Here is a 16,820-nt window from a genome sequence, read left to right as displayed (position 1 = left end):
AGTGTCAGGCCTGGTTAGCATTTGGGAGGGAGGGAAAGTACAAGAAAAGAAGAAGGAAGAACATTCCATATTGCGGCTAAGAAAATTGCATCTGTGGATGTGTGTATTTTATTTGTTCAGTGAATGATCAAAATGAAACTCTCATTATTTTATTGCAGTCCACTTTTGCTAAAAGCTTTTAAGGAATTGATGAGATGCCATGGAAAATAAGGAAAGTGACCTTTACCTGAGTTAGGCCATATCTGTTAGGAAAGGAGGAAAGCAAGGAGGAAAACATACTTTAAGTTGAAAACAAGAACATGTTTGCAAAAGATTCAGGCACACACCCTCTCTAATTCACATAAATATAAGGGGGGGACATGAAGCAGAGTCCCCAACCTTTCTGGGTTGGTGGCCCTGGGGGAAGGGGCAGGCGCCTTTACTCATGCCTGCACAAGCGCGAATGGAACCGTGAGTGTGCGTGCGTGCAATGCAAATGAGATCGCAGAGATGCTAGCGCCTGCATAACCCTTGCAGTTCATGGCAACACTAGAGCCCACACAACCCTCACGACAGCGTTAGCACACACATGCATGTACTGGCCAGCCACTCACATGGCCTGGTGGCCAAGAGGGGACCAAGGTGGGGACACCTGTGGTAAAGCACAGCCAGATTTTTCAAGATCCTTTTCTTATAAATCAACATGAATAAAAATAATTTTAGTCTTCTTGTTGAGCTGATTTCTTGGCTGAGTCTATTAGTTAGCTGAGAGCTAACTAAGTATCTTGCCAGCTTTGTGAAAAATCAGAACAGAAATAAAAAAAGATAATTTCTGGGATATGATGACAGGTAGTCCTCGACTTATGACCACAATTGATACCTTTTTTAAGCATGGCAGTTGTTAAATGAGGTGCATCTGATTTGTGATTTTTTCCCCTATGATTATTAAGTGAATCACATGGTCATTAAGTGAATCCAGCTTTTCCCACTGATTTTGCTTGTCAGAAGCCAACTGGAGAGATCACCAAGGGTAATCATAGGATGCTGGGACACTAGTTTACAAGCATCCGAATTTTAATCACGTGACTATAGGGATCCTGCAATGGTCATAAGTGCGAGGACCAGTTGTAAGTCACTTTTTTCAGTGCCATTGTTACTTTGGTCACAAAACGAATGGGTGTAAGTCAAGGACTCCTGTACCCTTGTAGGTTTCAGTGCAAGTTTGCAGAGTTTTAATCTTGGGTGCTAATTTTGCAACGTGTCTCCTGGCAAAATGATTCATGTTGTCAGATGAGTAGAAAGACAAAGATGGTCCATTTTTACATCTCCGCTGCGTGCGTTCTCTTCCTCTGTTACACAGAAGAGGAAATACAGATAGTTTCTGGTTTAAAGAACACGGATATTTTTGCCGGGGAATCAGCTACTTTTACCTGCGAGCTCTCCCGATCCGGAACACAAAATGCACAGTGGTGGCTGGACGGCTCCCCTCTTCACAACAGCACTGCAAATGAAATCTCGGTGCAAGATGGGACCATTCACAAGCTGATCTTAAAAGACCTGGGTCTCAATGATTCAGGAACAGTGACCTTCCGAGCGGGTTCTCTGATATCCTCGGCTAAATTATTAATCAAAGGTATTTCAGGCTTTCCCTGTCAGGCGACCACCATGCTGCGCTTGTTCCTTGTGTCACTGGACCCCTAACCAATTCCTGCAAAAGAGCTCCTGGAAGGAATGCATTAACCTCTAGGCACCACTACCTTAAGCACAATCCTGCACCTTACTCATTGTCCTTGGAAGATATTTATTTATTCTTAAATTTATATGCTGCCTGTCTTGCTTATCTGATCTAAATCGGGAAGGTTTATAGCATATAATAGATTTAGGAGCATCTGATGATTCCCTGTGCTGGGTCTGCTGAATTGTCATAAATACTGGCGGCATAAAAGTTTAATAAATAAAATAAATACGTATCTGGTTTTAGGTGCTTTTGCAATCTTTTGTAGGGCAGCTGAAACAATTCCAACAAAACAGCTTTCAGTTCAGTCTTGTTTGGTGGTTATCATCTGCGAGTGAGCCAGTCACAAATAGGATCGCTTGATACGAGATGGACAGCATACAAATGTAATTAATAATAAATAATTTAATTATTAATAAACTATAGCTACAGGCCAAGGTGATGCAAATGGGAGATTTTCAGAGATGCTTAAATATCCATCAAAGCACAGTAACTACTACAGGTGTAACTTTGTATGTAGACAGTCCTCAGCTTATAACCACAATTGTGACCAGAATTTCTGTTGCTAAGAAAGGTGATTGTTGAGTGAATCCTGACTGATTTTATGACCGATTTATCATGGTTGTTAAGAGAACCGTTGCAGTTAAGTGAATCGTGTGGTCGCTAAGTGAATCTTTCCCCACTGACCTTGCTTGTCAGAAGCTGACTGGGAAGGTCGCAAATGGCGATCATGTGACCTCAACATGCTGTAACCATCATAATAAATACCAAGCACCTAAATTTTGATCACATGACTGCAATGCTGCAAGTGTGAGAACCAGTCAAGTCACTTTTTTCAGTGCCATTGTTACTTTGGATTGTTGCTAAACAAATGGTTGTAAGTTGAGGACTATGATATTAGGAAAAAGGACTTAACCCGACCAACTTTCTCAATAGTTCAGCTTCCAGAATTCTCTACAATCTCCAGACTGGCTGAGGAATTCTGGGAGTTGCAGTCCATAACCCTGGAGGGTTTCTAAATTAGGCAAAACTGCTTTCAGCCATTCAGCCACCAATGATCTGCTGCCTCCTTAGCTAACCCACATGCTTCTATCATTTTCATCGCTGAGCCAAACAAGCATTAAACCATCTTAGCAAACTAAAGAGTGCTTCTGATCCCTGCTTTCACACAACTCGCTGAGAGTCCTTCTTTAAAAGCAAAAAAGTCTCCATAAATATTCCCCCAAGCTTGCACTAACACCTGACCTATCGGTTGACAGATCCGACCATTGAGGTGGTCAGCCCCATGCAGGACCTAACTCTGGAAGAAGATGAGGCCGCGGAATTCATCTGCCAGTATTCTCGGCCAGTGCAGGCCATCTGGAAGAAGGATGATCAACCTCTTCGGGAAGATGGCCAGCGAGTTGTGGTTGAGCAGGACTGGAACGTGGCCAAATTGAAAATCAAGCCGGCTTTTCCTTGCGACACGGGGATTTACTCTTGTGAAGCAGGAGGCACCAAAGTGGTGGCCATGCTTGACGTTCAAGGTGAGGTCAACCACAGTGGAAGAAGATGATCATGTCAACGCCGCAGCTGACACGAGGGCCAAACCAACTTCCTTTTGGTGACTAATAGCAGAATAACGGAGTTGGAAGGGACCTTCTTCAAGGTCTTCTAGCCCAACCCCCCTGCCCAAGCAGGAGATCCTATACCATTTCAGACAAATGGTTGTCCAATCTCTTCTTAAAAGCCTCCAGTGTTGGAGCAACTTCTGGAAGCAAAGTCATTCCACCAGTTAAGCAACTAGCTTTTGGAGATCAAAGAGCAAGGGGAGATTTGATCTTTACAAAGGGGTTGGCTAAACACTTATAGCTGGTGCTGGGGAACAGGAAAACCTTGTAAGAACATAAGCATTCATGCAGGGTTGTTGAGGCTCTTTGAGCTTGGTTGTTTTCTTTCAGATGTTTCATGACCAACTTGATTACATCATCAGAGCTAGAAGGGAGTTCAGTTTGCAGAGAGGAGGAAGAGGAGGACTGTGGGGTCCTTGGTGCTCTTTGGCTTGGTGGTTTTCTTGCAGACATTTTACAACCAAACTAGGTAACATCATCAGTGCTAGAAGCTAGAACCTCACTCCCTTCCAACACTGATGATGTTACGTAGTTGGATCGTGAAATGTCTGCAAGAAAACAATCAAGCTCTGAGAGTACCAAAGACCTAACTGTTCAAACCTGAGCTACAAATATTTTCTTCTATCGATAAGCATTCATATTAAATTTTTAGGTTCTTACTTTTTGCGGAGACATTCAGATGATCGATGAGAATTTTGAGGTGATGCATTTGGAAAATGCCTGCATTTTCCAAACACGTTTTGTTTGATTTCTTTTATCTGTCCTTAATTTTGACAATATACCACTGCATAAAATAAATTCAGGCAGAAGCAGAGAGCTGAGAAGTGTCCCCAACACTGAATTTGCATTGCAACCATGAAGAGTTTTCTTAGCACATGTCAACAGCAGCAATTCAGTTGTCTTATACACAGTAGAACAGAAAACCTGGCCTACCTTACAGGGCTGTTGTAAGGATAACTCAGCAATGCATTTGAGCAGCCTAAAACATTTTGTAATTGCTCTGTGTTACTGCAAGCTTAATGGTCACCTGCTGTTACTTGGAGCTGAAGCTTTTGAAAGTCATATTTTACGAAATATGCTTTATTATTTGGCTTGTCTACTGTTCTGAGATTATTTAAATTTTTTAATGATTTTATTGCTTACATTATAATTTTTTAATGCTTGGCTGCCAGGTTGTTTTGAACTCTGTGAAAACACACCTGCCCGTTTTTAAATAAAGTCACTTTGAGTAAAGCTTTGTGATGATAAAAAGAAAAACCAAATTATGTCTTTCATTATGGACATTAAAAAAACATAATTGTACATTGTGCATGCTTACAGTTTCTGCACTAGCCAAGATCAAGTAGAAGTTAAGGAACCAGGTTAGAAATCAGGAGATTGTGAGTTTTAGTCCTCCTTTAGGGGACGAATTGGAGAACTTTAGCCCAGGAGATGGTGAATTCTAGTTCCGCATTAGCCACACAAGATGGGTGGGTGTCTTTGGGCCAATCACCTTTAAGCTGTGAGTTCTAGTCCCACCTTACTTCACAGGGCTGCTATTGTGGGGAAAATAGGAGGAAGAAAGAGTTTTACGATCTGTTAACCATTTTGAGTTGTTTATAAAAGAATAATGAAAGTGGGACATAATACATTTTGTAGGCTTGAATTTCATTGGCATTATTCACAGTTTCTTACAGAAATGTTTTCTACAGCATCTGAAAAGCATACAGGCAGTCCTTGACCGATGAAATTTATGTCATTAAGCGAGATACTTGTTAAATAAGTTTTGCCTCATTTTGCAACGTTTCTTTTCACAGTTGCTAAGTGACTCACTGCAGTTGTTAAATTAGTAACATAGTTATTAAATGAATCAGATTTCCCCACTGACTTTGCTTGTCAGAAGATTGCAAAAGGAGAACTCCAGGACACTGCAACCGTCATAAATATGAGTCAGTGACCAAGCGCCTGAATTTTGATGATGAGACCATGGGGATGGTTGCAACGGTTGTAAATGTGAAAAGAGGTCGTAAGTCACTTTTTTCAGTGCCGTTGTAACTTCGAACAGTCGCTAAATGAATGGTTTTAAGTCAAGGACTACCTGTATGTAAAGAGGAAATCACCATGGATACCAAAGCAACATACGCAGCCTGTTACCACTTCCTTGTGTCCCAGGCAAGACAACTGCAGAATTCACCTTTATTTTAATTTATTCTCACATACAATTTTGGGAGGTTTTTGGCATGATTTGAACCCTTCTCTTGCCCTTGTTGAAATACAGCCGAGCCAAATCTTAGTGTGGAATTAATTCTTCCTTACAATATTACGATCCTAACTGGCAACTACACCATAGAGAAGAAGGTTTAAAAAATTCACAGAGGATGTAACCATGCAATTAAATTTCCACTTTTAAAAAAAAATTGTATCATGTTTAATTCTCTCTGCAGAATCTCCTAAATCACAACTTATTCCTATAAAAACACTTTCTCTTTTCCAAAACTCAACCTACCGGTATATCAAAATAAAAGTTGAATTTCAGCTAAAGATAGCGGTCACTTCATTTTCTGAATACAAAGCATTGCAAACAACCAAGTTTTCAATCCGTCTAAGGTCTTATTATTGTTATATTTTATATATTGTATCAATATAATATCCAGTTATATTTTACATGTAATATATGTAATATTATATATTATATATAATATATGTGTTTGTAATTTATACTTTTTATATATAATATAAAATGCATAATTTATACTAAATGTATATAAATATACATTATACGTATAATATATAATACTTATATTATACATATTATTTCCAGCTAGCTTAAATGCTATATAGGTAGTCCTCAACCTACAACTGTAATTGAGCCCAACATTTCTGTTGCTAAGTAAGGCTATTTTTAAATGAGTCATGCCTCATTTTATGACCTTTTTTGCCATGGTTGTTAAGTGAATCACTGCAGTTATGTAATCACACTGCCGTTAAATGAATCTGGTTTCTTCCATTGACTCTGCTAACTGAGAAAGTCACAAAGGGTGATCACATGAACTCATCTCTATGAGTCAGCTGCCAAGCACCTGAGTTTTGATCATGTGACCGTGAGAATGCTGCAACGTTCGTAAGTGTGAGAACCAGTCCTAAGTCAATTTTTCAGTGCTGTTGTAACTTCAGACAGTCAATAAACAAACAGTTGCAAGGTGAGGACTACCCGTATGATGGAAAAATCAGGGACTGAGGCCTTTTTAAATTATTAATTCCATTATTTTTTTTGTCCTGACAGCCAAGAACACAGTTATCCAGGGCCTCGAGAACGTGGATGCGATGGAAGGAGGGGAAGCCCTCTTTGAGTGTTATCTTTCCAAACCAGAAATCTACAATTATAACTGGCTGATCGATGACGTCCCAGCAAAAACGTCAGAAAACGTGGAACTGGTTTATTTTGAAAATGGCCTTCGCCATCTTCTGCTTCTGAAGAACCTCAAAGTCCAAGACAGCTGCAGGGTGACCTTTCAAGCGAGCGATGTGGTTACGTCTGCTTTCTTGACCGTAAAAGGTGACAATCAAATATCTTGCTGCACGAGACAATCTGATACAGGTAGTCCTCAACTTACGGCCACAACTGGGCCCAACATTCCTGTTGCTAAGTGAGATAGTTGTTCTACCGCCTTTCTTGCCAGAGTTGTTACGGGAATCACTGCAGTTGTTAAATTAATAATATTGTTGTTAAGTGAATCTGGTTCCCCACATTGAGTTTGCTTGTCAGAAAGTCACAAAAGAGGATCCTGTGACTCCGGGATACTGCAACCGTCATAAATATGAATCAGTTGCCAAACATTCTGATCACGTGACCATGGGGATGTTGCAATGGTTGTAAGTGTGAAAAATGGTCATAATTCACTTTTTCCAGTGCCATTGTAATTTCAAGTGGTCATTAAACGAACTGTCTAATTTAAGTGGAGGACTACTTTTCTATAGCTACCCATTTCAGTCAATAGCTGTGGATAGCTTACAATTTTTTAAAAAAATCACAATTAAAATACTAATTTTACTAAAAAACAGTAGCAGTAACCACATCAAACATACATAGCAGCCAAGATACTTCATCGGTTAGCAATACAGCCAGGAAATAGGATCTATTTTCATGTACAGGTAGTCTTCAACTTACGACCGTAATTGAGCCCAAAATTTATGTTCCTAAGTAAGACATATGTTAATTGAGCTTTACCCTATTTTATGACCGTGAAACACTACAACTGTCATAAATATGAGTTAGTTGCCAAGCATCTGAATTTCATCATGTGATCATGGGGATGCTACAATGGTCATAAGTTTGAAAAATGATCATGTCCCTTTTTCAACACTGTTGTAACTTCATATGGTCACTAAAAGAACTGTTGCAAGTTGAGGACCACCTGTATTTCTGGGATTTTTAAAAAAAAAATCCCCAAAATTTCCCAACTTCTCAATTTCTTCCTTGCTTTGAAAGGATTGATGGTGTCATTTCTGATCATTTCAGGATGGAGACTGGAATTCTTGCAGCCACTGAAGGATGTCACCGTCCGTGCCGGGGAGCAAGCCGTCTTCAGCTGTGTGCTAAGTGAAGCAGTACCAATCTATGAGATTGCCTGGTATCTTAATGATGTAGACATCCAACCGGATGAAAACTGGAGAATTGAAGTTGAAGAAAATACCTACAAACTCATCCTAAAGAAAGCTGAGCTTCTCCACTCTGGGGAGATAACCTTCGCCGCCAGAGATGCTATTGTGTCTGCAAAATTGACCATCATAGGTAAGTTGGAACAGGTAACTGTTTTCTTGCAACTTATGTACAGGATAGGACTGATGCAAAATGATCACACTTAACACTGGGCCCTATCTATCAAAATTAAATTCAAGGTAGATAAAAGCAAGGTTCTATAATTAGGTAAGAAAAACCAACTGTACAGGTATAGACTAGGTGAAACTTAGCTTAATGCCAGTAACTGCAAGAGGGATCTTAGAGACCTAGTGGACAGTACTTAAATATGAGCCAACAATGTACTTCAGCAGCCAAAAAAGCCAGTGAAATCCTAGGTTGCATTAATAGAGGGATACAATCAAGACCACGTGAAGTTCTAGTACCCCTTTAGCACTAAGCCTTAATAAGGCCTCACTTGGAATATTCCAAATGGTTTTGGTCACCGCAATACAAAGAAGATGTTGAGACTCTGGGAAGAGTACAGAGAAGAGCAACAAAGAGGATTAGTGGACTGGAGGCTAAAACACACAAAGAACAGTTGCAGGAATTGGGTCTGTCTAGTTTAATGAAAAGAAGAGCTGGGAGAACATGGTAGCTGTCTTCCAATATTTGAGGGGCTGCCATAGAGAAGGGGGAGTTAACCTGTTTTTCAAAACACGATTAGGCAAGGCAAGAAGCCATGGATGGAAACTAATGTAGGAGAGAAGCAATCTAGAACCAAGGAGAAATTTCCTAATGGTGAGAGCAATTAACCAATCAGAAGTCAGAAACTGTTCCTTCAGAAATTGTGGTTGCTCCATCACTGAAGGCTTTCAAAAAGCGACTGGACAACCATTTGTCTAAAATGATATAGGGTCTCTTTCTCGAGCAGGGACTAGAAAACCTCCAAGGTCCTTCCTATTATTATTATAAACTATTATTCTATGTACTATGTTCTATATGCTGAGTCCTTAATTGAGGATGGATGCAAAATGATCCCTTCTGGAGGAAGAAATGGAGATAGAAGAAGGTTGCATGGAAAGCAAAGTTGTTCAGCACAACAAAGAACGAACAGTTAGTGAATATTGGGCTGCATCCAAAGTAAGTAAGTAAGGTTCTGCACCTAGGCAGGAAAAGCCAAATGCACAGATAGAGAATAAGTGATATCTGGCTCATCAGTAGCAACTGTGAGAGGGATCTAGGAGTCCTAGTGGATCACCACTTATCTGTGAGCCAGCAGTTGTGCTGCAGCAGCCAAAAAAGCTAATGCAGTCCTAGGCTGCATCAACAAAGGGATAGCATCAAGATCAGAAGAAATTATAGTATTGCTTTATACTGCATGGTGAGGCCACACTTGGAATACAGGTAGTCCTCGACTTCCAACAGTTCATTTAATAACCATTCAAAGTTATAACGGCTCTGAAAAAAAATGACTTATGACTGTTTTTCACATTTATGATTGTTGCAGCATCCCCGTGGTCACATGAACAAAATTCAGATGCTTGGCAACTGACTCATATTTGTGATGGTCGCAGTGTCCTGGGGTTCCCCTTTTGCGATCTTCTGATAAGCAAAGCCAATGGGGAAGCCAAATTTGCTCAGCAATTGTGTTACTCACATTAACAATTGCAGTGATTCACTAAACAACTGTGGCAAGAAAGGTTATAAAATGCAGTAAACTCACTTAACAAACATCCCACTTAGCAACAGAAATTTTGGGCTTAATTGTGGTTGTATGTCAAGGACTACCTGTACTACATCCAATTCTGGTCACCGTGATACAAAAAAGATGTTAAGACCCTAAAAAATAGTGCAGAGAAAAGCAACAAAGATGATTAGGGGGTTGGAGGCTAAGCCGTACAATGAACGATTGAAGGAGCTATGTATGTCTAGTCCAGTGATGGCGAACATTTTCCCAAACCGGAATGTGTGCGCACATGTGCATGCATGTGCCGGAGCACCAGAAACCCAAAGACCAGATGGCCAGTGGATGCATGTGCGTGGCAGAAACCAGAAGAGCAGCTGGCGATGGCACACATGCCTACAGAGAGGGCTCTGCGTGCCACCTCTGGCACGCATGACATAGGTTCGCCATCACAGATCTAGTCCAAAGAAAAGAAGGATATGTGATGACTTGATAGCAGTGTTCCAATATTTCACGGGCTGTCACAGAGAAGAGGGGGTCAACTTATTCTCCAAAGCACCTGAGGGTAGAACAAGAAGCAATGGGTGGAAACTCATCAAGGAGAGAAGCAACCTGGAACTAAGGAGAAATTTCTTGACAGTGACAACAATTAATCAATGCACCAGCTTGTTTCTCAGAGTTGTGGGTATTCCATCACTGGAGGTTTAGAAGAAAAGGTTGGAAAACCATTTGACTGGGTAGAATCAGGACTCCTGCCTTAGGCAGGGGGTTGGAGTAGAAGACCTCCAAGGTCCCTTCTAGTTTTATGAATCTTGTGAGTAGACTGCTTAAGAACCTCTCGGGACAAGGAGAGGACAGGAGATTACCCCCATAAATCTGAACAGCTCTCTCTTTCATGAGGAGATCACAAGACAGAGGTTCCTGGTGGGTGAATACTGGGAAAAGACAGGAATAGAAATTTGCTCGCAATTATGATTTGCACTAGATTTGCAAACTTCATTTTTAAATTATTCTTGGAAATCGCTTGTTAAGAACTTTTAAGCTATTAGGGACCTTTCAATTGAGAAGTCTGAAAATGCAGGATGAGTTTGTCTTCAATCCTTAATGAAAAATCATCTTAATCCTAAACTTAATTTTTTTTAAAAAAATGAAATAAACAACAAATAGCTAAGTAAGACTTTTTTTTCTTAGAAAATTGTAAACAGATTAAGGGACCAAATGCATTTAGAATACGTTTTTGGAATTAATTATAAAGAATCCTTCGGTGGGTAATAGATTTGTTTGGACTATTGCAAGACAAAATAAAGAAAAGCAATTTTAAAAAGTGGACACCAGGGGGAGCTAAATACCATTTATTTATTTTTCACATTCTAAACTGCCCCTCTCCACAACTAATTAACTGGAACATATAAAATAATGCAAACAAAAATTAACATTGAAAACACTGAAGGGCACTTTTGAAAAATGGAATTATAAGTTAGTAACAAAAATGTCAGTAGTGAGGTTTGCTTCTATAGATAAACAGGATAAACAGTGTCCAAAAATGTTTTGGAAACAGTGGCAGATTAAGAATGTTTTTTGACAAGACAAAGATGACAGGTGACAATGGCAGTTATGAGAATGACATGGAAAGGATGTCACACTTGATTTTTTTTTATTTATTTTTAGTAAAAAAGTTTTATTTCCATTTTCCAACAACCTATCTTCAATCATTCCTTTACATTGATCCTTCATCTCCCCCCCTCTCCCCCCTTCCCCTCCCTCCCCCCTCCCACCCCCCGAGACTTCCCAGAACAAAGTACAGGGTATAAGATTAACAATCATAAATTAAAATACAACATAAGTCATAATCCATAGTCACTCCTCTCTCTAAGACCTTAACTCCCCTTCCAGAAACAAAAAAGTACATTCTTCTTCCAGTCCATTATATATCAGTCCATTCCACTCCTAAAATCTTCAGAATCTTCCAATTAAATTAGTATTTCCAGTTCATCAATAAAATACATAGTTTTTAATATCCAATCTTCATCAATTAACACCAAATATATATCAATCCATTCCACTCCTGAAGTCTTCAGAATCTTATAGTTTTTAATATCCAATCTTCATCAATCAAGACCAAGACGATATTCCATCTTCCAGTATTCATCAGAAATTCTTTTATAATATACCTTTCTTCCTTAAACAGTCTCCCAAATATAATTCAGTTGATGTTTTAAAAATCAAAGGGGAAATACAAATAATTCACCAAGAGAATGAGCTGGATAATTTTTTTATATTGGATTTACAAAACAAGCTTGTTACAGGTTTGAATAATCTTGTGAGAAAGGACAAAGAAGAATAATGGAAGAACAGAAAAACAGAGTTGGAAGGCACCTTGGAGGTATCTTCCTGCTGAAACAGGAGGGTTGGACTAGAAGAAATTTTTTAAAAAAATCAGATTCTACAACTATTCTTGAGTGGACTAAAGATTAAAACTTTCAGAAGTAATTTAAAAGTACTAAAATTATTAATTATTTTAATAAAATAATTTATATAATAAAATATATTAATATTATAGTATATTAAATATGTTATATATACATATATATATATATATATATATATATATATATATATATATATATATATATATATATATATATATATATAATATTATACCGCCCTGAGTCTTCGGAGAAGGGCGGTATAAAAATGTGAATAAATAAATAAATAAATAATAAATATAAAATATATTAATATTAATAAAATATTATTAATATAATGAAATTATTAATAAAAATTTTTAATATTAAAATTATTAAAAGAAAGTTAAAGAGTTGGTGTTTGTGACCAAGGTTAAAATAAAATGTGTTGTTATTTCTGGTAACCCTTAATGGATTTTCTGCTGACCAAGGACTCAAAAATATTGCTTTATGGATTTGTCTACAGATTAAAAAATGGGATATGGAAGGAAGAAATCATTGGTTGTAAACCAAGAGAGGATAAAGGGTGTATTATATAACTATTGTTATGGTTGAAATATATTTTCAATCTCCACTATACTTTTACTTTCTTTACTTTTTGTGCTATTTTTTATTCTTTTTATTTTGTCCTATGCACTTTTTCTCTCTCTCTTTCTTTCTGCATTAATTTTGCTATTGTAAATGTGTGTGTATATGTAACCTTTTTACATTCTCCTTGTATGAGATATGAACCAGTTGCCAAGTGTCTGAATTTTGATCACATTACTGTGGAGATACTGCAGCGGTCATAAGTGTGAAAAAACAGTCATATTTTCAGTGCTGTTGTAACTTTGAATGGTCACTAAACAAATGGTTGCAAGTTTCGTGCTTTGAATTTTAGAACCTGTTGAAGTGTCTCAGCCTTTGGTTGACCAGTCTGCCACACAAGGAGAGAAGGCCAAGTTGCAGTGCGAATTGTCCAGCGAGACCCAAGAGGTGATTTGGGTCAAAGGGAAAGAACCGATCCAACCTGGAGGACGATATGAAATCCTCTCCGAAGGCAAAAAACAGACACTCATCATACAAGATTTTAAATCTGAAGATCAAGGATTGTACACCTGCATCGCCTCGCCTGAAATCAAAACTTCTGCCAGTCTTTCGATTGATGGTAAGTTAGAATCCATACAGGTAATTCTTGACTTACAACCACAAGTCATATAATTGTATCGGGATCATTAACCAGCAGAGACAAGCACAATCAGGACTAGAACTTCTGTTGCTAAGAAAGAAGGTTATTAAATGAGTCTCATCTGATTTTAGGATCTTTTTTGTCAGGGTTGTTAAGCAAATCACTGTAGTTATTAAGTGAATTACAATGTCATTAAGTGAATCTGGTTTCCCCCATCGGCTTTGCTTTTCCCAAACTGTCTGGGAGGTCACAAATGGAGATCACGTATTCCCAGGATGCTGCAACAGTCACATATTGCAGAGAGCCAGAATATTGAATTCCTGACGATGGGGATGCTGCAATGGTTGAAAATGTGAAAACCGGTTGCAAGTCACTTTTTCTCAGTGCTATTGTAACTTTGAATGGTCATTACGTGAATGGTTATAAGACAATGACTACCTTTACTGAAACAAATGACCATTGCAGCATCAATGGTCTCACACAACTGTCACAGCTGTTTATGTGATCAAAATTCAGGCACTTGAAAATCAGTATGTTTTTACAAGTTGCAGCATCCCGGAATCATGGAATCACCTTCCCAGCCAGCTTCTGACAAGCAAAGTCAATGGGGGAAGCCAGATTCACTTAACAACCATGTGATTCACTTAACAGCTTCAGTGATTCTGAGGGAAGAAGAAGCATTGCGAAAAAGGTTGTAAAATGAGGTGTGACTCACTTAAATACCTTGCTTAGCAATGGAAATTTGGCTCAGTTGTGGCCGTAAATCGAGGACTACCTGTACTATATTAATCCAGATTGATTGATTGATTATTGATTAATTGATTCTAAAATCTGTTGAATGGGGATTTGCAAAATTTAGATTGTCCTGTAGATCTTCTTCTTTTATGTCTAGAAGTTGCCATGTCCTGACTTCCTAATAATAATCTCACAATTTCATTTCTTAGTTTCTCCAGTGTCCATGTTAAAAGAAATTGTTGAGGAAGCACCAATCTCTAAAGAGCCAATGAAGGTAGCGGATGAAGAGGTTCAACCCAGCTTGCCACCCGAAGCTGCTCAGGAAGGTGACCTCCACCTTCTGTGGGAAGCTCTGGCCAAGAAGCGGAGGATGAGTCGCGAGCCGACCTTGGATTCAATCAGTGAACTGCCCGAAGAAGATGACAAGCTTCAGAAGAGGAAGAAGGAGGAAGTGGAGATAACCCAATACTACTCCGAGGAATACTCTACTTGTGATGAATCTGCAAAAGCTGGAGAAGCAGATTTCTCCATCACAAGTTCAGATGATGAATCCAGATCTGGGACACCTTCCTTAATCACTTACCTTAAGAAGGCTGGATCAACCACAGTGACTGTCAGTCACAAAGCCGTGGAGAAAGTACCTCAAGATCAGCAGAAGTTCAGTGAAGAACCATCTCCTCCTGCAGAGTCAACTGAAATGGAGATTACCGAAGGTGACTTGGAGGATCCTTCTATGTCTCAAGCTGCTGTCAAAATCCAAGCTGCCTTCAAAGGTTACAAAGTGAGAAAGGAAATCAAACAGCAGGAACGTCCGGTCTTTGCTGAGACCTTCAAGGACTTTGTTGGCAAGATAGGAGACACCCTCCATCTGGAGTGCATGGCCCACAGCAAAACAGACATGACGGTCAGTTGGCTGAAAGATGGGAATGTAATTAAGGATGGGCGGCATTATCACATAGACAATTACAACGATGGGACCTGTTCCTTAATCATTGCTGGTCTGGAAATGAGCGACAAGGGCAGTTACGCCTGCGAAGCCTCCAATAAATTTGGCAAGGTCACCCACAGTGCCAAGGTGACCATCCAACCTCAAACACCTTCTCGCAAACCGAAAACTGCCAAGAAGCTTCCTGACAGCGAATCAGAGAGCTCGTCTGGGAGTGAATTGGACGACGCTTTCCGTAAAGCCGGACGGAGGCTCCACAAGCTGTTCAAGTCCAAAATCTCCACCGAGATATCTGACGTTGACGAGGAACTGTTTGTCAGCGCGGACGAGGGAGAGATCGAGGCAGTGGATCGTCAGACCTACCGGGAAGACGAACGCTACATCTACATCAAGTTTGAAGTTCACATGGAGGCCAAAACAGCTGCAGGCCGGTTTCGGGAGATGTTTGCCGCTATGGGTATTCCTGTTGAGATTGACATTTTGGACCAGGGTCCTAAAAAGATAGAGTTGCGTATTGGGAAAGCCACTTCACCTCCTGCGGGACAGTTGCGGACTTCGGTTCAACGGCCACCACCTACTTTACTGACCTCTGATACTGGTAATTGCTCAAGGTTTTGTAGAAGGAGGAGTGGCAGGACCTGGGGGCAATGTCAAAAGAGGCATCATCCTAGAATCCTTATGTAGTCACAAGTGAAATTAGTCCAATCTCCCTTGAATTCTATTAACCCTTATCTAACTCCTAACAGGTATTAACAGTTGAGAGGATTCCTGAACATGTATCAATAAATGAGTTTAAGGTGAAGTGTTAGTGCCACTTTACACTGCACTGATGAGACCGTATTTGGAATACTGTGTCCAATTCTGGTCACTATGGTACAAAAAGGGTGACGAGACCATAGAAAGAGTTCAGAGAAGAGCACCAAAGATCAGAGATCTGGAGGGTAATATGATGAATGATTGAGAGAACTAGGTATGTTAAGTCTAATGAAGGGAAGGACTAAGAGTGATAGCAATACTTGAGGGAGTGTTGCACCTGAAGGCAGGACATTAGGAGTAATGGATGGAAACTCGTTAAGGAGAAAACCAACCTAAATTATGGAGAAACTTCCTAGCAATGAGAGCAATCCATCAGCACAACCGCTTGCCTTCAGAAGTTGTGGGTGCTCCATCAAGGGAGGTTTTCAAGAAAAGACAGGACAGTCATTTGTCTGAAGTAGTATAGGGACTTCTTTTTGAGGGCTGGACCAAAAATTAAAGGAGAAGGACCAGTAGATAGACAAGGTGAAGGACCAGTAGATAGAAAAGAAGGAAAAGGAAGAAAATGAGGAGGAGAAAGAGTAGAAGGAACTGTGAGACCCTAGGTGCTCCCTGAGCTTGATTGTTTTCCTGTAGACGTTTCATGACCCAGCTAAAGAACATCATTAGTGCTAGAAGGGAATGAGATTTGTGGAGAGAAAGAGGAGACAGACATAGTTTTGCTCTTATTGTTCTTTATTCATTCTAGCTCCAGTCTTCATCACCGAGCTTCAAAATCAAGAGGTGCAGGATGGTTACCCGGTCAGTTTTGATTGTGTGGTGATTGGCAAGCCAATGCCGACTGTCCGGTGGTTTAAAGATGGCCGTGTTCTTGAAGAGGATGACCATTACATGATCAATGAGGACCAGGAAGGATGTCATCAGCTGATCATCACGGCGGTGGTCCCTCTTGATATGGGGGTCTACCGTTGTGTGGCTGAGAACAGCATGGGCGTGTCTTCAACAAAAGCCGAGCTACGAGTGGACCGTGAGTCTAAAGCTGGGATGCGGGAAACTGGTGTTCAAAAGCTGAGCATAATTGA

The 16,820-nt window shown here is 39.8% G+C and overlaps 1 protein-coding gene across 1 annotated transcript in view; it reads left to right on the top strand.

The window, feature by feature from the left end:
* Positions 1-16,820, top strand: part of OBSCN (obscurin, cytoskeletal calmodulin and titin-interacting RhoGEF) — a 266,194-nt gene that overhangs the window by 142,419 nt on the left and 106,955 nt on the right. The window contains exons 65-71 of the mRNA XM_058182772.1: positions 1,340-1,612; positions 2,974-3,240; positions 6,587-6,859; positions 7,823-8,095; positions 13,014-13,280; positions 14,246-15,580; positions 16,487-16,765. Coding sequence (XP_058038755.1) covers positions 1,340-1,612; positions 2,974-3,240; positions 6,587-6,859; positions 7,823-8,095; positions 13,014-13,280; positions 14,246-15,580; positions 16,487-16,765 — 2,967 coding nt within the window. The remainder of the gene's footprint in view (positions 1-1,339; positions 1,613-2,973; positions 3,241-6,586; positions 6,860-7,822; positions 8,096-13,013; positions 13,281-14,245; positions 15,581-16,486; positions 16,766-16,820) is intronic.

The sequence above is a fragment of the Ahaetulla prasina genome, chromosome 4 (genome assembly GCF_028640845.1).
Source record: "Ahaetulla prasina isolate Xishuangbanna chromosome 4, ASM2864084v1, whole genome shotgun sequence".
In the NCBI taxonomy this organism is placed as follows: Eukaryota; Metazoa; Chordata; class Lepidosauria; order Squamata; family Colubridae; genus Ahaetulla; species Ahaetulla prasina.
The sequence above is the reverse complement of the archived record's forward strand: the minus strand, read 5'-3'. Positions and strand labels throughout refer to the sequence as shown.